This window comes from Phascolarctos cinereus, unplaced genomic scaffold, assembly GCF_003287225.1.
Source record: "Phascolarctos cinereus isolate Bilbo 61053 unplaced genomic scaffold, phaCin_HiC Scaffold_4;HRSCAF=312, whole genome shotgun sequence".
NCBI lineage: Eukaryota > Metazoa > Chordata > Mammalia > Diprotodontia > Phascolarctidae > Phascolarctos > Phascolarctos cinereus.
This window is the reverse complement of record NW_027555847.1, coordinates 328,537,867-328,554,392: the sequence shown is the minus strand read 5'-3', so window position 1 is coordinate 328,554,392 and position 16,526 is coordinate 328,537,867. Positions and strand designations below refer to the sequence as shown.

The 16,526-nt window shown below is 35.5% G+C and overlaps 1 protein-coding gene across 4 annotated transcripts in view; it reads left to right on the top strand.

Annotated features, from left to right (window-relative positions):
* RNF180 (ring finger protein 180) overlaps positions 1 to 16,526 on the top strand; it is a 221,042-nt gene that overhangs the window by 66,534 nt on the left and 137,982 nt on the right. For all 4 annotated transcript variants that reach the window (XM_021007243.2, XM_021007244.1, XM_021007246.1 and 1 more), the window contains one exon: positions 5,030 to 5,995. In XM_021007243.2, coding sequence (XP_020862902.1) covers positions 5,030 to 5,995 — 966 coding nt within the window. The remainder of the gene's footprint in view (positions 1 to 5,029; positions 5,996 to 16,526) is intronic.

The window sequence follows — 16,526 nt, the reverse complement described above, 5'->3', positions numbered from 1 at the left end:
CTCATCATGTAAATTCCCTCCCCCCAACTCAATAAACTGCAGTGGCTCCCAATTACCTCTAGGATCAAATGCAAAGTCCTCTGGTTTTTAAAGCTCTTTCTAACCTGAACTCTTCCTGCCTTTCCAGTCTTCTTATACCTTACTCCTTTCTTCATATTCTATGATCCAGCAATACTCCTTATTGTTCTTCAACATGATACTCCACCACCCAACTCTGGGCATTTTTATTGCTTGTCCCTCATGCCTATAATTCTCCCTCTCACTTCCACCTCCTGCCTTCCTTGGCTTCTTTCAAGACTCAGTTCAAATCCTAGCTTCTCTAGGAGGCTTTTCTCAATTCTCCCCTACTACTCATTTACCTAGTACCTTCTCTCTGAGGCTACCTTCTACTTGCACTGCATTTATTTTGTATGTTCATAGTTATTTGCATGTCTTCTCCCCCATTCTATGAGCTCCTAGAGAACAGGAACCATGTTTTTATCTTTCTTTGTCTCTTTAGCACTTAGCACAGTACCTGGCTTATAGTCAGTGCTTAATAAATGTTTATTGTCATTGATGATGATGCTAGATAAAACACAGGTCCTAACCCTCATGAAGTTTATGTACCCTGCTCCACTGCCAGTGAGGAGATGTGACACACGAGGAACCTCAGAGTTGGAAGTGATCTCAGAGACCATCTAGTCCTATGCATACATTTCAGAACCTCCTTCTTAAAACATATCCAACACATGGTCATCCAGCTTTTGCTTGAAAAGACCTTCAGTAAGGGGAAGCTCCCTTCTAAGGCAGCAAATCCAACTTTTAGATGATTACCTCACAAGCCTAAATCTAATCCTTTTCAGCTTTTACCCGTCACTATAGTTCTTCCCCTTGGGATTAACAGGAAAAAGTCTCATCTCTCTTCTACATGATAACCCACTGGGTACTTGAAGATGGCTGTTATTCTCTCTCCCTTGACACCCGAGCCTTCTCTTTCCTAGGGTAGCATGACCAGGATTATGTAGAGCCTTGGGATCGTGTCATATAAACAGCAAATGAAACTTAATGTGTAAAAAAAAAATTACATTTGGCTTAAAAAAATGAATGAGTCTAAGGTAGAGGAGGCATGATTAGATAGCAATTTGACTGGAAAAGGTCTGAATATTTTTATGGACTATAAGCTCAGTATTGGTAAACATTATGGTATGGCATCCACAGAGTTTTCTTTTCTTCTAAGCTGTATTGAGGAACATTATATCCAGAACTGCTATACTCTGACCTGGTCATATTGTACCCGGAGTATTGTTTTCAGTTCTGGGTGCCATGATCCTGGTCATGCTACCCAGGATGCTCCCCAGCTTAGCAATATTCTTTCTGAAATATGGTATCCAGAACAATACCTTATTTGCACAGAAACTGCTTAATAAATATTTCATGACTTGAATCGATAGGGTGTAAGTCAGCATTATCAAACTGGGCAGTGGAAATTCAGCCAAGTAACAAGAGATTCTCTAGCTAATGAGACCTGGTTGTACAATGAGACATAGCTGTCCCAATTACCTGAACAATGACAGCATTCAGGGCCAGTCTCATGCTTAGGTGCTTGATTGCTCACCTGATTAGATTAGATGGAGGACTATCAGTCACTACCATTTGTCCTACCTATGCCCTGTAGTTCCCCACCACAGTTGTTTGACCTAGTTATTTAACTTAAGGATTCTTGGACCTTGCCATCCACCCAGTTGATATCCCTTAGGACTTTTGCACCTTTCCACATGCCCTGTTGCTAAACTGTTATGTGTTGTCTACCCCCATTAGAGGGGAGGGCACTTTTTATGGTTCTTTTGGCAGGAATTTTTTACTTTTTCTATTTGTTTCCATAGAACTTAGATGCTTTCGCATAGTGACTGCTTAATAAATACTCATTCATTCCTGGGAAGTTGCTTATATAATAGGAATTTAGAATTTATGATGCAAAGAAAATAGCCAATTAAACCCCCCCCCAAATGCTCTGTTCATTGATCCATGAAGTTCTAGAAATGGGATATAATCCTCATTTGTTCATTATTTATTCATTTCATTATTCAATATATATTTAAATGCCAGATGTTTGGTGTGATGTAAATTCCACCGTGTTGGATATGAAATTGTCCTCTGAAAGCTTAAAATCATATTTGGAAGTAAAGCATGAATTGCAAATATAAAAACCCCTGGGAGAGGGAACATAATGACTTATTCATAGTAAGGTGAAATTGACTAAGATCATTTCCTGAAAACAGTCTTGATTAGTAGAAGGGGGAGAAAAGAGCAGAAGGACACTGTCAGAGGGAGAAGGGAAGAAAAGGGCATATGAAGGAATGACTGTTTATATGGAAATTCACTTTATTTATTTTAGGTCTGTAAGGTCCTTCTTGATTAGGGGCATGTACTAAGTAAAATTGTGAAATAGCAGTGATTTGGCTTTAGTGCCCTCCATGTTCAGACCTTTTTCCCTAGTACCCTCTACTCTCCTCCCTGGAATCTGTTCTGTCCCAGCAGTCAGCCTATGCTTGTCTCTTAGGTAAGAATTGTAGTTGGGAAATCATCTGATAAAAGAATCCCTCCTAAGGTACATTACCACCTGAAAATGGCTTCCCTGTGCACCTCAGTCATATTCTAAAGCAGCCACTTAAAGACTGTTTGAAAGTGTAGCTCTAAGCCAGGTGATTGAAGAGCTTTTCCACTTTGGGATGGAGCAATTTCTTTCTGATATTAAAGTAAAAGTGGACTAATTGTATACCCTTGCAAAAGAGTGTGTGTGTGTGTGTGTGTGTGTGTGTGTGTTACCAGATCTGTGATTTCATCAGTGCAGGGAGAACCAAGTAAGAAGTTCCTTGACCACCACAAGTCTGTACCATTTCTGCATCTTGGAGTTTTGGAAAGCAAAGGGATTAGAGAGTCACATAATCAGTATGTGTCAGAGACAGGGCTTGAACCCAAGTCTTCCTTATTCTAAGGTCAGTTCTTCAACTCTTTAGCTAATATGTCAAGGCCAGGCTGTCTCTTATACGTATATATAAAACCAGGAATGGTTTATTTGTGATAAATAGATGGATCGATGGACACCCAAACAAACAGTTCTTTAGTTCATAAGAACTGAGGTTTTATCAAATTTAGTCCCAAATTTTATAGGGTAAAATTAGATTTATATTTGATTTTGGTTTTTCACTTCTAAGTTATTTTCGTTTCAGCCAATAGAAATCATGTTTTTCGCATTTGTACTTCTTTCCCAAAACCTACCCTATGTAAATTCTGTATCTCTTCATTTATTGCAAAATGTATGACAATGCTCCTTTCATATCTCTGTTGTTGTTCAGTCATTTAAGTCATGTTCGAATCTTCATGACTCAGTGGGGGTTTTCTTGGCAAAGATACTGGAGTGGCTTGCTATTTCCTTCTCCTGCTCATTTTACAGATGAGAAACTGAGACAAACAGGGTTAAGTGACTTGTCCAGGGTCACCCAGCTAGTAAGTGTCTGAAGCCAAATTTGAACTTAGGAAGATGAGTCTTCCTGACTTCAGCCCCAGTACCCTATCTACTGTGCCACCTAACTGCTCAAATTTCTGCTAAATTCCAATTTTGGGGAAAGTAAAAAACACTTTCATCCTCTAGGGATCACTGTTTGGGACCTCAGAGCATGTTCATCATGTGGATAGATGATCCAAGTCCAGAAGTGATTGCTCTGATATGAACTGCATTAGTTCTATTTGGAACAAATCTTAAATAAACTGTTTTAGTTTGTTCAAAAGCAGACGTGGAAAAGAGTAAGATATTTTTACTAAAAAATTTCCTACCATTGCTACCATGATCTAAAACTTATTCAGAAGTCCAGAAATGCTTGTTTCTGAAGGGTCCTGCTTGTCCTTCTCTTCACAAATTTTTCAGGATTTTTTATGCCATGTGAAGTACCAGAACTGATTATAAATTGCAAAAGCATAGAAACTTTCTTTTGTAATACTTTAGTAAGCATTAAAGACTACTCCCAAATTAAAATCCTCTTTTTTATAGATTAAGAATCAATGGGAAAATATGCTTGTTACTGGGAATATCAAGGTGGGAGGGGAGTGGTTCTAATCATCTGCTGTCAATGAATAGGATATATATATAATATGAATATATTTCATATATGTGTATATATGTATATATGTGTTTATATATGTATATATATGTATGTATGTATATATATATATGAAAGCTTAAAACCTGAGAAGAATAATCTTTTTTCTTTAAAATTTGAGATTCAGATTGTTGAAATTTTGTTTACATACAGATTTCTGGTTTTATAATATTTGGTGTCATCCAAAATTTGGACATTTTCTTACTGTATTTATCTCCTAGAAAAACAGTTCAGTATTTATAAATATTCTGACCCTTACATAATGTATTATAATACTGCAAATAGTCTGTTACTTCCTACAGTAATAATGAATATTTAAACTAATTCATTTTACTAGTAGTTTTAAAATTTGTATCATAATTGTGTTCTACCTAATGGATGCAATCAATATACTTTGGTTATATGTAAAAAGTTAGGCAAAGCTTTATTCTATTTCTTGTAAGAATTTGCCTTCCATAAAGCTAGTATGAAAGAAGTGTGCCAAAATAGAATCTTAACTTTGAGACTTTATTTTCAAATTCAGCTTTATAGACAAATTTATTTCCCAAGTTATAGATACACACTGAATCTATATTCGGCTTGTGGGTAGATACTTAAGTATTCTTTTTTATAGTATTTTAAGAGTAGTTTTCAGACAATAGTTTATGAAGTTCTTTATAGAACTTTGGAGTTGCTTTTAATTCATTGAAAGTTGTTTCATTTGCTGTTCAAGCTGCTTTATACAAACAGAAAGCTTGCTTTTACCATAGTAAAGAAAAGTTTTACAAAGCTGTTTCTCCCATTCATTTATTCTCTCTCCCTCTCTTTCATACACACACACACACACACACACACACACACACACACACACACACACAGAATTAATGCATTGTTTTTATTTTCTGTACCTGTAGGCACATTGGACAGTTGGAAAACTGAATTGCCCATTTTGTGGGTCCCGTTTGGAGGGCTTTAAATTCATCAGCAGCCCAAAATGTTCCTATGGCCAATTTGTAGCTGTACGTCTTTGCAAGAGCAGGACAGATTATCAGCCTATTCCTGTAATCAAACTAATGAGACCTTCAGTAAAATACTTGTCACTTTATAGAGTTCAGTCAGGCCTCAACAAGGAGAATACACTCAAAAGTACAGGTGTTGCCTGGAAGAACAGAAATCAAGGGCTTTTAAACATGGCCCAAAATAATAACGTTCCTGGAAGATTAACTGAAGCTCTTTGCCTGGAGGTGCGATCAACCAATTTTGAGAGGAAGAGTGAAAAACTGCACTTCAAAGCATTTAATACAAAACACTGTCTTTTTGTTCCCCAGTCTGTGACTGACAGATGCAGTATAAGAGCTTTTCATAGAAAATCACATAGTTTGGATCTGAACATCCGAGAGAAACTGGCCTTATTGCCTACTTTATATGAAGCACATGGTAAGATTCCTGCCTGTAACAGGCTAAATGAAACACAGTCTTTTGACCCTCATGGCTTATATGTAGGTTCTAGTAAAAATAATCATTCCTCTCCGGATTCATCCAGTTTTGATGATAATGGGCTACTGCAAAGATTTTCAGTGCCTTCCTGTAATACTTTAAGACAAAGAGAAGAAGAATTTCAGTGTGGTTTAGAGGCTTCCGTCATACATTCTCACCATGATACTATTGATGAACTGCCTTTCCGGATGGACTTCCCTGTAGCTGTCAGTGGTGTGGATGAGCCTGGTGACCAGGAGGAAGGCATTTCATCTATTGGTTTCTTACAATCTGCTGGTTTCTCCTTGGGTGCCATTAACCAAAGGCTAAGTAAGAGAGAAAGAAACAAATTAAAAAATCTGAGAAGAAAGCAACAAAGACATCAAAGATGGCTCCAGAAACAGGTAGGAAATTTTATACTACATTGTACTGAGGGTGGTTGTTTTTGTTATTGGGGTGGAGGGAGGCATATCTTAAAATGTTTGGATTTTTTAAAGGTTTCAATCCTTCTTTAATGATTGTCCATTATTATATTTAAGTAATATTTATAAATACAAAGCACTAGGACAATTGACATCTATAGCTTTATTTCTAGGCATAAGCATTGTAGACAAATGTTTTGAAAACTTCCTTATAATCTTATCACAAAGTACTAGTAATATTTAGGTAGCAATATTAGACTTCACAAACTAAGTCTTTTTTATATCTCCCTAATTTTCTTTATATCAGTTCTTATTTTGGGTCTATGAGCCTTAAAAAAGTATTTTTGTAACTAATTCAATATAATTGGTTTTCCCCATAATCCTGATGTATTTCATTGTGTGCGTTTAAAATCATTATTCTGAGTAGGGGGTCCATAGGCTTCCCAAAACTACCAGCAGGATCCTTTACACAAGAAAGGTTAAGAAACCCTGCTTTATATTATTTTATAGCATTTTTCATAAGATTGAGGTTAAATTGAAAATGGAAGATGTTGTTGCTTATGACTGAGACATTGGTAATCTCTTTGTGAAAAATTCAAGACTTTTTCATTTGTGCTAAGTGCCATTTGTTTGTATGCAGAAGAATGATAAACAATTTGCTAAATTTAAAATTAATTTGACTTTTCTTATTGTTTGTTTAAATAATAAAAATATGGTTGCTAATACTTATATAAAACATAATAATGATGCTTTGAGCTGAATACATGATTTAATGTGAGGGGTTATGGACCTTCCTCAGTAAATATTGCTTTTTATAGGCAATAGGAAATGAGAAGACAATGAAAGTATTTTAGATTTCATAAATTTTTATGGCTACTCTTTTCAAATTTTCTTTACAACCTTTACAATCAGATTATTTAGAACTACCCCTTGATAAATCAGGCTTCCTTTAGAGATCCTGAGTATGATCAGAGACTGGGTGACCACCCTTCACAGACATCATATTAGGGATTCATGCTTTGAGTAGTATTTGTATTAACCCACTTTTCTTGTATTTAAAAATGTAAAACACATTCTGAGCTCATGAGCTGTGCCAAAACAGATGACCAACCAGAACCATTCTTAGCTCATTGGTTGTACAGAAATAGGCAGTAGCCTGGGTTTGGCCTTCAGGCTTTCCAACCCATGCACTAAACTATCTCCAATGTCCCTTCTGACTGATGTACTATTTTTCTGTGGCATTATATCATAATCCTTATTAACCAACATGTATTGAATACAAGTAATATAAGAGAATATGTTGTTTATAACCAAGATGACATTGGTAATCACTTTGTAAAAAATTCAAGACTATTTCATTAGCACTTTGTAGAACTTGTACGTATGCAGTAGAGTGATAAGCCTTATGTTAAATTTAAAATTAAATTTAACCAGAAAGGACTTTAAAGATAACCCGTCCTTAAATCTGAGCCCCAGGTAGATGAAATACTTTACCCAACATTATATAGCTAATAAGCTGGGACTTGAGCCTTCTGACTGCCATGCCAAATATTCTTCCTGATCCACAATGCTACTTTTGGTTATGTTGTATAGAGCATATTTATGGGGTGATGATTTTAATTTAAATAATAAAACTTTTATATTGTGCTTACCAAGTGCCAGTCATTGTGTTAAATGCTTTAAAAATTATTTCATTTGACCCTAACCACAACCCTGAGAGGTAGGTGCTATTATTATCCCCATTTTACTGATGAGATAACTGAGGCAAATAGAGATTAAGTAAATTACGCAGGGTCACATAGCTAGTAAATGTCTGAGGCCAGGTGGTAAGTGACAAAGGTCCAATTTGAAGCCATATCCTCTGATTTCAGATTGAGTGTTCTCCTCTACCTCATGTAATATTTTTGTTTTTATCTTTTGATTATATATTCTAACGATGAAAAAAGATGATTCATTAATATAGTAAGGGCTAACAGCATTTTTATTTGGCTTAACAGCAAATAATATTGTCCTGTGTCATCAGAATACATTTTGTTGAAAGTGAAACAAATTATTTAGCAGCACAAACATATTTACAGATTTTTGTTTATCTAAACTATAAAAACCAAACTCTTTATTGGAATACTTCTGAGTAAAATACAGATTGATCTTGTAGGTTAAGTAAATGCACAGAAAGATGCTATCACAAATAGTGATTGAGTAGGTTGCCCTAAAATATTTGGTTAGGAAATGGAAAATAGAAAATTAATATGCTAATTATACTTTGCACAATAACAACTTTGAAATAAAATATTTAATGCTTATGAATTGTATTTCTCAAGTACTTATCTGTTGAGGGTTTGGAATAGATGATCCCAAAGAGTCCTTTCCAGCTCTTCACATTCAATAATTCAATGCAGTAACATTCCAGGCCAGAAGGCAGGATCTACTATTCAATTTTGAATTAAATAATAATGAATTTGATTTTTGAAACAAAAATTGCTTTATATTTGATTAAATTATAGCTAGTTTCACAAAACTGCTAGTTCATGAGTCAGTTCAATTTTTAAAATAGTTAATTTAGTTAAGCCTTTTTTCTTTTTTATTGAATTAATGGATTGTTTAGATGGATCTCTTCAATCAGAATGGTCATTCCAGTAGTCCTGTGTAGACATAGCCTACATAAGCCCAGAAATCTTATGTAGATAGTGTAAAACAGATCTTTGACATTGAGGTCTGTGAAATGTGAAAGATTTGAAAGATTGTGGCAACTTAGAGATTATGTCATTCAGAAGTCTGAGACATAAATCATGGGCAATACTTTGTTTGGGGCAGAGAAAAGGGAAAGAATCTTGAGGCTAATTTACCCAGATGGAGAAAGGAATGCTGGAGAAAAAGTAAAATATCTTCAGAAAGCTGGTATTTTACAAAGTTGCCTCAAGCTGTGAATACTTAATGAAGATTGTTAATATTAGCAAATTATTAATAATAATTTTATTTACTTTGGTAGATCTCACTGATGTAGATAATTGCTCCAGTGGTACAGATTACAGTTCCTTATCCTGTGTGATTCCTGTCCATGTTGTCCAATAATTCCTCCATAGGAGAATCTATGCAATATATGATGAGAAAGTAGGCATATGTGTGAGTAGTTATTAATATTATCTTAATTGCCATGGGGGGTAGTCAGTAATGAAAATAAGAAATTATTAATCACCTACTATACAGAAATCACTGTACTGAGCACTGTGTATACAAAGACAAAAAGTAAAACAAAACAAAACAAAAAACAGTGCTCTCAGGGAGCTTACATTCGTGGAGGGATACACCATGTAAACAGAAAAACAAATACAAGATAATTTGAGGGGGAAAACCATACTAGCAAGTATAAAGAACAGGAAAGGGTTCCTGTAAGAAGTGTTACTTGAATTGAGCTTTGAAGGAAGCTAAGAATTTTAAGAGAGTAATGTGGGGAGTCTTTTGCCAGCATAGGTAACAATCTATGTAAAGATGTTGAGATAGAACCTAAGGAGCCAAGTTCAGGGACCACCTCATAGTAGAGCTTTAGTAGAACTTAGAAAACACAAGGGGGGCTAATGGGAAATAAATCTGGAAACATAGGCTGGATATTTCATTCTAACAGTCACATCCCTTCTCTCAAATATTTTGAAACATCCCTCAACTTTTCCAGAATAGGGTTGCTTCCTTTCTTTATAAAAGTCATGGTCTGTTTGTCAGTATCAGGGTAGTTGGAGGAAAAAAATTATATGTATGTATATGTAGATAGATAGATAGAGGGCACAGGGTGAGTTGAAGATTAAGGGGTCATATCTGGAGAATAAAATGAAGGGATGAGAGAGGATTATATTTGGAGAAGAAAAAAGGGAGAGGTAGAATGGGGTAAATTATCTCACAAAAAAAACCAACAGAAAAGTCTCTTACAGTGGAAGGGGAGACAGGGGAAGGTGAGAGGGAATGAGTGAATCTTATTCTCATAGGATTTGGCTTAAGGAGGGAATAACATACACATTCAATTGGGTATGGAAATCTGTCTTACCCTACAGGTAAATAGGGGGGAAAGGGGACAAGAGAGCAGGGGGATGATAGAGAGGAAGGCAGATTGGGAAAGGGGTTAATCAGAAGTAAATACTTCTGAGGAGAGACAGGATCAAAACAAAGAATAGAATAAATGGGAGGGCAGGATAGGATTAAGGGAAATAGAGTTAGTTTTTCACAGCATGTCTACTCTGGACGTGTTTTGCATAACTGCACATGTACAACTTATATTGAGTTGCTTGCCTTTTCAATGAGGGTGGGTGGGGAGGGAGGAAGAGAGAAAATTTGAAACCTAAAGTTTTAAAAACATATGTTTTAAAAAAATGTTTTCACATGCTACTGGGAAATAAATACAGGAAAAGGGGTACAGAAGTCTATCCTGCCCTACAGGAAAATAGAAGGGGAAGGGGTAAGAGAAGGGGAGAGAGATAGAAGAGAGGACAGAGTAGGGGAAGGGATATTCAGAATGCATGACATCTTGGGGTGGGGGGAGGGGGGAGATGGGGTGAAAATTTGGAACTCAAAAACTTGTGGAAGGGAATGTTGAAAACTAAAAATAAATAAATTTATATTAAAAAAAAGAAAGGGAAAAAAAGTCATGGTCTAATTTAGCTTTCATCTCAGTTGTTTTTAGTGCCATTTCTATTTCCTCATGCAGTGCATTAGAGACTGTGACTGTGATGATTCCACTGTTATTGATGTAGACAAGAGTTGGTCATAGACATTTTGACAGGTCATTTCATCTTTCCAGTTTCATCTTTAAATAATCTTGGGGTAATTTGGTTTAGTTGAGTCTCTTGTCAAGCTTTCTATAGATTTTTTTTCTCCACAGCTAATTTTCAGTTTTTTGTGTGTGTATGATTACTTACATTTAACCATCATAAATCAAAAGATTTTCTCAATGAGTTTACATTATAAACCAATGTTGTTCTTGACTAGTCTGTCAGGATCAAGCATTTACTGACTAAGGTGGTTCTAGGTCCTTTTGGTCTCCTTACCATGGTTACAACTGATTACAATGTGATTACAAACACTGTGGTTACAATATTGATTACAATTTCTTAGGAATTGGTGACAGTCTGTTTTCTTTCATCTGAAACAGTTTGTTTAAATAGATCAAGTTAGTCTCACCTGCCTGCTATGTAATAACATTTTTGTTTTCTTAGTTTAGTAATGCTTTTGAACTTTGCTCTCACAAGTCCCTGGTCTGACCCTGTGCAGACAGTTAATTCAGAAATTGTTTCCATGCTTTAAGAAGTCTTTTCTTTTGTGCTCAAAATAGGTCTTTTTTATGAGATACTTAGCACATATCCTTTACCTCCTGACTAATTTGTCAAAACAAAATTATTCATGGCATATAGATATAAGGATTTGATGTAATCTGTAAAATTTTGGCCTGGCCTTTCTTAATCCTAAATGAATTATTCCAACATAATTTTCACCACTTTTCCCTGTACTCGCCCTTCCTTACCTTTGAAGGTACCGACTACTGAAAAAATTGGCAGTTTTGATAGACCAGTTAAACACATTGGATTTTTAACAATCACAACAGAAGCAGGATAGGAGTCCAGAATAGCAAAGGCTGTTATTTCCAAGGGGAAAAATAAGAGAACACAATCTTTAAACTTTAAATGCTAGTGAATTTGATGTCATACTCATCAAATTTACATAAGACACAAAGGGGAGAAGACAAATTAACACACTGGATTATAGAGTCAAGGTCCAAGAAGATCTTGATAGGCTAGAAAATGTAAAGCCCTACGCTTGAGTTCCAAAAAATTAACTTCCCAAATATAGGATGAGACAGAAGATGTTAGCCACCAGCTTGTATGAAAAGATTGAGGCTTTAACAGACTGAAAGATCAATATGAATTTTAAAAAGGTTTTTGAAAAGCTAATGAGATCTTAGGTTGCATTAAAAGAGACATGTCTTCCAAGAACAGGGAGATGAAAGTCCCTTTCATCAGTAATACTGTGTTCAGTTTAAGAAGGATGTTGATTAATTGTACAATGTCCAAAGGAAGGCATCCAGGTGGTGATGGACCTTTATCTCATGTCCTATGAAGGGTCATTTGAAGGAGGTGGATATTTTAAGCATAGAGAAGAGAAGACTTAGGATGGAGGGCATGATTGTGTCTAAGTATTTGAAGGACTGTTTTGTGGAAGGAGAATAAGAGTTGTTCTTTATATAGGCCCAGAGGACCAAACAAGAGCAATGAGTGGAAACACCCTCTTCCCCCCCCAAAAAAAAGGTAAATTTAGATTTGCTATCAAAATAACTGAACAAAAACCTTTTTTAGAGGTTTATGAGCTGTATGAAATGGCATACACTGCCTTGGGAGGTAGTAGGTTCCTCCTCATTGGAGATCTTGAAGCAGAGGGTACATGATGATTTGTTGGGCATATTATAGTAGGGATTCCTTTTGGATATTGGCTGAGTTCCCTTCCAGCTCTAAAATTCTGTGCTTATGTTGGGCACCATTTTAAGCAACATCCTTCATAAGTACTTACATGAACCTAAACAGCATGTATGTTTAGATTTTAACTAGACAAATAGATAGACAGCCTTCTGATGTTTGTGCTCTTAGCAGAGCTTATCTATGGCCACCACGTAAGCAACTGGTATAAGGGATGTGGAATAAAGATCCAGTATCAGGCAGGAATGTGAGCTGTAGTGATTGCAGCTTATTTGGACCTGCTTAAGTGGCAGAAGCAATAGCAATAAGAATATGAATAGGGAAGTAGTTTGATTTTTATACAAAATACTAGTGTAGATATCTGCACAATTTATGGAAAGGGCTTTTTTTTAAAAAACTTTATACGCATATAAATAGGGACTGGGATTTCACTGGTGTAGGAGACTCATTGGTGAGAAAACTTCCTATACCAATATATTTTATCTTCATCTTACAAAATTACAGAATTACCTAGAACAATAGTATCAAACACAAATAGGCCTTCCTGACTCTGAGACCAGGAAAACTTAGGTTCAGCAACTACCCCTGCCACATACTTGCTTCATAACCTGGGCAAGTCACCTGACTTTTTAGTGAGCTGGGTAACTCTCTAAGACTTTGAAGTTTCAGAGAAGGTACTGACTGACATTAGTAAAAGGGGATTTCCTCTTTGGGGAGTTCCCTATACTAAGAAGATCACAGTTCCAGGCCACTAGATAACATTGAGCAGAATGTTTTTGAGTAGGGGAGTGACATAGTCTGATCTGAATCAGATATCTGGAAATATCACTTTGGTAGCTTTGTGAAAGATGAGACAGAAAAGGAAAGAGTAGAAGCAAGGGGATTAATAGGACTAATTAGTTGATGAGTTACTTGAACTAGGATGGTAGCTAGGTAAGTGAGAAGGAAGGGTACTGATGTGAATGATACTGGCAGGGAGGATCTCCTTTCTTAGTTCTTTTTCCCCCTAAATTTGGGGATTCCCCAGTCTTACTTCCTCTATGCTGCATGGGTGCCTTTGTCTTTCACCCTCCAGGTAAGTCACTTCTGTACCTTGAACTCCAGTCCTTCCTCTGTCTTAAACCTTAGACCAGCATTTCTAACCACTTTCTGGTGAAATATAGCTGTTTCCATTCAACACATCAGTTCCTAAGTATATCCATTTACTTTGGCTTCTCCCCTCCCAGCATTTACTGTTTCTGAGGTGTTGAAGCAAGGGAAGAAGATGAAGTTAATTCAGTTGTGACCTGCACAGAAATTGTGTGATCAAGACTAGCTCTTTTTTAAAAAAAAATTATTTTTAGTTTATTGAATAAAACAAATATTTCTGTTACATAGTATAATAAAAAGATGATTGTACACAAAACTGCAAATCTATTATGTACAATTTGCTATTTCTTTTAAATATGTAACAAAATTATCGTGTACATTTCTTTTTTTTTTCCTTTTTGTTCCTTTTTTACTTCCTCCTCCTCCCCGCCCCAGCCCTAGAGATGGCTACCATTAGACACAAATAGGTGTGTGTGTATGTGTGTGTACATACATATATATAAAATTGTTCTATACATGCTTCTATTTATCAGTTCTCTCTCTGGATGTAGACAGTGTCTTCATATGTCTTTTATTTTTAATCTGTGTATTTATAATAGTCAAAATTATTTAGTTGCTCAAAGTCATTCTTGAAACAATATTGCTATTACTGTATACAGTGTTCTCTTGATTCTGCTCACTTCGCCCCTTACTATTTCGTGCAAGTCTTTCCATGTTTTTCTAAGATCATTGAGTTCATCATTTCTTATAGCACAGTAGTATTCCATCACAACCATACACCACAATTTGTTCAGCCATTCCTCAGACTAGTTCTTTTGATAGTGGAATGAGAGTGTGTACAGTGGTAGCATAGATCCCATCTGGTTGTACAGATATGCAAGTCAATGGGACTGTGTTTGGTTACCTTCTGTTTACTTTTACTTCTCTTCCATTTCCAGCACCACCTTTCATCTTGTACAGAAGCTACTGACTTGATTTTGTTAACACTTGTTTCCTATCCCCTATATCCCCTTCTTTAGAACTTTCAGTTACAACCAATGTATTATCAATTTCTCATGGCTGTTGTAAGGATCAGGTGAGTAAACATATGTAGCACTTTGATTAAAGTGCTATAAAAACGTCAGCCATTGTTAATTTCTATTCTCTTCAGTTTCTAATTTCATTAAAGCCAAATCATCTGCAACATCCCAGTCCTACCTATAACTCTCTTACAAGGAGACTTTTAATCTTTCACCCCTGAGCCCCAGAAGATAGATTCTGTTTGCTGGATTTCAAGTATTGACATACTATTTACTTTCTATTTATCTATTTAGTTTTTTACTGACAGATTCCAGGACACCTCACTCTTGCCTCATAAAAGTCAATAGATAACTAAGGCAGAAGTTATTTCTTTATTAAGTGTTTTAATCCAACCCTTTCTTTTGGTAGATCATGCTTAACAAAAAAGATACTTTATTGATCAGGGTAGATATTCAGTATATAAAAATTTCATACCAGAAACCTCACTAAATGAATAATTGTTGCATCAAAGGACCTCATTTCCTTGGATGAGTCACTTACCTTCTTTGCCCTTCACTTCTCCTTTCCAACTATTTTCTCATCCAGGAAATTTCTCTGGCCTGAGACCCCACTCTTTTGATTCATCCCTGCCCCCCATGCTTCACTTGGTACTGAAATCACTCCCCAGACTTTCCCTCCTCTTACCCTTTCCATGACCACCACCTTTTCCAGCTCTCCCAATTTATTTATTGTCTTCCCCCAATTAAAACACAAACTACTAGAGAGTCAAGATTGTGTAGGTTGTTTGTATTTGTATTCTCATCACTTACCAAAACACCTGGCACATCATCAATGCTTAATAAATACTTACTCTGTCTCTCATCTATTTATCTCTACAATCTTACATTTTTAACCTCTCTGGGCCTCAGTTTCTTAAATTGTAAAACAAGAGGGTTATAAAAAGTGTCTTCTACGATTCCATCTGGTTCTAAGTCTGTGATCTTAAATATACTTTAAAAAATATATAAATGTGTATTTATTATATATTCACATATATTTTTATTATTTACAAATAAATGCTATATATATATCATACAATATTTTAATATATAAATATATATTTTAATAAAGTAAAATTCATTCATTCGATGATTCTTTCTGTAGTGCAAGATTTTCTTCACTGATCTTTCTCAACATTTATGCCTTGGGAACATGTAAAGTATTTATCCTTTTCAAAAAATACTATTTTGAACACCAGGGGGCACCAAATAATGAAAATTGTTGATTTCCATCTAAGAGCGGCAGACTTGTGAGGGAAAAGTGTGACAGTGTATCTTTAGCTCTTTTAGCTCAAAATAGCAACAGTATTTGTGTCTAATGAGTAAGGGCTGTAAAAATCATAGTGTTATTTGATGGTGTGTTTGTCTGCCAAAAACCTGTCAGCATTTTTTGCTTATCTATTTTTTTCAGGGAGATTTATTATATACGTGCTGGAAGGGGAAAAACATCCAACTACTATCTTGCGCTAATGGTTCAGATAAATTATTTTTAGGGGAATGTTTTATTTGGTGCTGTCAGTTTTGTATTTTGTATGAGAGGTATGGTTCTCTTGAGACTAGAGATAGCTCCTACATTCTAAATAAAAGAAATGATAAGCTTTCATGTTCAACATACAGTATGACATTTCATATTGTCATAATGCCCATATGTGCCTTTAGCAGAAACTAGATTAGAACGCCTTAGATTAGATTAGAAGAAATCTCCATGAACCACACTCTCCTTAATTGTCAGTCTCATAAGGGTGTTGAATGCCATATAAACAGATTATTTCTTTATCACCTGTAGAAGTATTTTTATAAAAAGTATGTGTGTGTATGTGTACATACATATTTCCTTTATAATAATTTATTACTAACTTGATATTGACTTAATAATTGTTAACTTAATATTAAACATCAATAAGCTGGTTAAAC